Source organism: Nicotiana tomentosiformis, chromosome 10, assembly GCF_000390325.3.
Source record: "Nicotiana tomentosiformis chromosome 10, ASM39032v3, whole genome shotgun sequence".
NCBI classification, from domain to species: Eukaryota; Viridiplantae; Streptophyta; class Magnoliopsida; order Solanales; family Solanaceae; genus Nicotiana; species Nicotiana tomentosiformis.
Window position 1 is genome coordinate 41134438 of NC_090821.1, and position 5203 is coordinate 41139640.

The following is a 5203-nucleotide window of genomic DNA, read 5'->3' on the forward strand; positions in this document are numbered from 1 at the left end:
GCATGCTTTACAACGTTGTCAGTGGCATTCTTTCTCTTGAAGTGTTTATCAGGAACCGCGTTCCTTTTGGCTGCTTTGTCAAAGTTGTTTTTGTGCTGATCTTGCTTTAGGAGAGGGCACTCCTTGATGAAGTGTCCTGGCTTGCCACATTTATGACAGAGGTCATAATTTTTTGGCTTGCTAGAACTTCCCCTTTTTGGAATGCCTCCATTCCTGCGAACCATCTTCTGGAATCTTCTTGTCAAGTAAGCCATATCACCATCCTCACCACTTGAATCATTGTTTCCTATCTTGAGAACCAGGTTCTTCTCCCTTTTGGGTTCTCTTCTTTCATTGTCCTTCTTCTTCTTCTTTATTTCATATGTTTTCAAATTGCCAACAAGTTCATCTATGGTCAGTGTCTGCAAGTCTTTCGCCTCCGTAATGGCGTTCACTTTGCTTTCCCAAGAACTGGGCAGTACACTAAGGATTTTCCTGACAAGCTTGTTTCTTGTTATAGTTTCACCAAAAGAGTGAAGCTCATTAATGATGGAGGTGAACCGAGTATGTATATCTTGGATGGATTCATCATCTTTCATCCTGAAGAGCTCGTATTCAGTTGTGAGCATGTCGATCTTGGATTGCTTAACCTGTGTTGTTCCTTCGTGAGTTGTCTAAAGAGCTTCCCAGATTTCCTTGGCTGACTGACAAGCCGATATCTTGTTGTATTCATCAGGACCAATTCTACAAACAAGAATTTTCTTCGCACGAAAATTCTTTTCTACGGCCTTTCGATCAGCGTCATTGAATTCCTTCCTTGTCTTGGGAATGGCTACAGCTGGGTCACCAAGGTTCTTGGTAGGGATAAAGGGTCCGTCACATATGACATCCCATAGCTCAGAATCTTCAGCCATGATGAAATTGGGCATCCTAGTTTTCCACCATCTGTAATACTGTCCATTGAACCTAGGTGGTCTGTAAGTAGACTGGCCTTCTTCGAAGTTTGGAGGAGCAACCATAAGGATCCTTTCTAGGTGTTAACCTGATAGAAAGAACCTGCTCTGATACCAATTGATAGAATATAAGGGTCCACCAAACTCTATAGAGAACCAGGTTCTCTATCGGTTCCACTGGAACACACGCACACAGTAGTAAGTAAATGACTAGAGGAATTTTACGTGAAAAATTCCCAGCTCAACGGGATTAAAATTCACGACTTACCCTTGTAGGATTTCAACTTCACTATAGAAAAAATTTTAGATTATAACCTATGCAACCTATGAATTAACTTCTTAATCTCTCACTAACTTGTAATACTCTATTACAAGCCACTTTGTAATAACTCCATTACAAAGACTTTACAACTCGACTAACTCTAGCCAAGACTCAAACACAAAGGTTTAAGGTTTACAAAGAGTTTCCTACAGAATACTTCTAAACAATCTAAGTAGGAAATACAGTTTAAGAACTATTACAAAGTTACAACTCAACTAAGGATATACAATGACTTGCTATGGGGAATTGGTCCGTAGTAGTGTTGTTCTTTGTTCTTGATGCACTTGAGAATTGATTGCTTGATGATCAATGACCGTAAGAGTGCTTGGATGAATTCTCTAAGTGAACAAGTGATTTGTTTTTACCTTCCTTGATGTTAATAATACATTTGTGACATCACTAGAATGATGTAAGCAAGGTAAGTAAAAGTCACCCCCCATAAAGTTGATTGTTGTACTGTTTCTGCATTGTAGCGTGTGCAGGCAGCAACTTTACAGCTGGGGTAGTTGACTTGTATAGTTTCCTCGGGAAATGATAGTTATCTGTTCCCTCTGTTGTTCCTCTGACTCAGAAGAGTCGAAGCATATTCCAAGCTAGAACCTTTCGATCTTAAGGTCTTGAGGATATATAACTGGTTCCTTATCTGGTTCTTGCCAATAAGTTTGTTAGATCATCAAAATATAAAGCAAGGTACTTGTAACCTATCAAAGTGGATAACATTGTTAGATCCACTTAAACTCCAACAGAGTTTGCAAGAAATATACAACCACCAGAAGAGGTTATATTTCGTATATCTCATTGTTACTAAATTTTGTTAACCACCAGAAGTGGTATATGTCTATGACCACCAGAAGTGATAATTTAGGCTTTCTATAGTTACAGTTAAAGATAAGCTAGAAAAATATTCTCTATATTACATGCACGCATCGATTTGCTCCTGAAGTAGTAAATATTTTAAAAGAGGTTGAAGCATCACAATTTGATGTGACTAATGTGCGTTCAGATAATTATGTTCGATTTTCTGAAGGCTGAGAATTTTTGATAAACATTAATCAATTCCCTAAAGTGAATGTGATAATATTAATAAAGCCATAAATATGAGCGCGCTCTTGATGTAAATATATTACAATTCACCTCTAGAAGAGTTAATATGATTGAGAGAATATATATTCAATATTTCGTATTTTAAATTTGCTCCTGAAGAAGTAACACAATTGAAATTTTCTCTTGAAATAGGAAAATATTTTGAAGCAGTGTCTTTCTATGCTTAAACAAAATAATGAGCTATTTAAAGTTATTTTTTATGCATATTTTCATTCCCTGGAGTGAATGAAGGAATACCACAACTCACCTCCTGAAGAGGTAGAATAATAGAGGATATAAATATTATTTTTATAGCATAAAGATCATTTTCCACACGTACCTGTTGTACGTAAAACATCTTGGATAATTTTATTAAGTATCATTCTAAGGCAAAAGCATTCTTGTAGAATGCTTTCTACTACAATCACATTGATATATTATGGTTAGTTGTTATTAACTACCCCGAAGAAAATAACAACTCATGTATATTTTCCTAGAGGATATAATTACTATGTGGTTGCCGCTTTGATATAAAATATTCAGATATTAATGGCGTTTCTCCCTGAAGAAGATATTTGTCACAAAGTTAGTGGTAAAAATATTGAAATTCTTGATTTCTGACATTTATAAATTTAGAATTGTCTTTATATTGTTTATTTGATTATGATTTTCTCTCATGATACCAGAAGTGTCTGAGAAATATTTGATAGTACAAAATGTATTAAAAACTCCTGAAGAACTAACTGTTTGTCTAGAAGACACGCGACACAAGTAGTGTCCGAATAATATTAGATTGTGGATAATAAGTGAAGGCTCTCGAAGAGCTTATATACAAATATGCCATTCATATTATATGATTATGGTCAAAACATATGTTGTAGTAAACCCGAAGTTTACTAATACAAATGGCTATCATATTGAGACTACAAATGACTGGAAGATTGAAAATCTTCATGTTTCCACAATCATAGAGGATAAAATAATATGTATATGAGAAGTGACCCGCCTTATTCTTCAATTTGTACTATATCATGTATCACAGTAAACCAAAAATTTACTAATGCAAAAGCAGTCACATAAACTAAAAGTTTTACTGAGGCAAAAGTAGCTACTGTAAACCAGAAATTTACTGATACAAAAGTAGCCACAGTAAATAAGAAGTTTACTGATGCAAAAGTTTATGCCATAGTAAACCAGAAGTTTTCTTAGAGATAGCACATGTCATGATAAATTTGAAGTTTTCATTTGCCATTTTTAAATGAGCTATTTGAGAATTCAGATAAGCATATACTGAAAAACTAGAAGATTCTTCAAGAATTTTCTTGTGTTGCTTGTTCTCGTAATAAATTGATTATACCAGCTAAAGTTGGGACTAAAATCCCTGAATTCTGGAATATATAAAAGGTGAATATGGGCCCATTCACCTATCATGTGAACCACTTATAGATGCATATATGAGATGGTTACATGTGTATTTATTGTCAACCTGCAGTTTGGCATTTGAAATTGCCTTTCTCAATTAAGAGCATAATTTTCAGATTATGAAATCAAGATAGTTCATCTTGATGATGCTGGTTTATATCCAAGCTAGTTTAGCATTTAATACCTCATATTAATGGCTAAACTATTGCTTATGAGAACAAAGACTCATGTGTTGGTCTAAGATTTTCTAAATTATATACAGCAGCACTTGTATGCATCAGACCAACAAAATATGATAAGTCTTCCCCTCACAATTGGTTTAGGATCAGAAACCAAATATTTTTACTATCTAATAACTTTTGATGTGTGGTATATGATTAATTTCTCTACCAAAATGCACAAAGATAGGTTTCCCAAAGAAGATTGGGGATATGAGTTAGTTTTTCTAATATTTGGGGGAATGGAATAAATAGTTGAAAAATATACTATATGAATTGAATTATCATTAATATGATTCTCACTTAGAACATAATTCAAGTCAATACCAGAAGCATTTGTTGATCCAAAATTAAATATCATATTCCAGCTGCAAATGCTCCTATTAAAATTAAAGTCCCTGAAAGATAAAGTTTACTGCACGCATAAAGCGTAGTAAACCGATCGGTTCCAAAGGTAACAATCCTTGAAAAGGATAGGATAAAATGATCAAAATGATCGTAATGAGGAGGAAATGAGCTCTAGAAGAGCCCACAGCATAACATTTCATGAAACTCAAGAAGAAGTTCAGGTACCTGAAAATAAATAAAGTGATGAGATCTCAACAAGTTATGTCACTTGCGAACCGATACAAAATGATTGTCGACGATATATTTGATACAATATTATAAAAGATTGTGAGGATCAGACCTGTAGTCCAGACACCTAAAGATATCATGCCATTTAGATGCAAGTCATAACCTATATGACTCATTTGATCAAATTTATATAAAGATCCCTGAAGGATTTAAAATGCCTGAAGCAAATTCAAAATCTCGGGAAATGTATTCAATTAGATTACAAAGATCTTTGTACGGTTTAAAGCAATCTGGGCACATATGGTATAATCACCTTAGTGAATATTTGTTGAAAGAGGGTTACATAAATGATATTATTTGTCCATATAGTTTTATAAAGAAAATAGCATCAAAATTTGTTATACTTGCTGTTTATGTTGATGACATAAATCTTGTTGGAACTCCAGAAGAGCTCCAAAAGGCAATTGAATATCTTAAGAAAGAATTTGAGAAGAAAGATCTTGGAAAGACAAAACTTTGTCTTGGACTGCAAATTGAACATTTAGCAGACGGGATCTTTATGCATCAATATTCCTCTACAGAAAGGGTCTTAAAACGCTTTTACATGGACAAAGCGCACCCATTGAGTACAATGGTTGTTCAATTACTTG

The 5203-nt window shown here is 34.3% G+C and overlaps 1 protein-coding gene across 1 annotated transcript; it reads right to left on the reverse strand.

Annotated features, from left to right (window-relative positions):
• Nucleotides 1–653: 653 nt before the first annotated feature.
• LOC117273924 (uncharacterized) lies at nt 654–998 on the reverse strand. Its single transcript, XM_033653128.1, has one exon. The coding sequence runs from the start codon at nt 996–998 to the stop codon at nt 654–656; it is 345 nt and encodes a 114-aa protein (XP_033509019.1).
• Nucleotides 999–5203: the final 4205 nt, after the last annotated feature.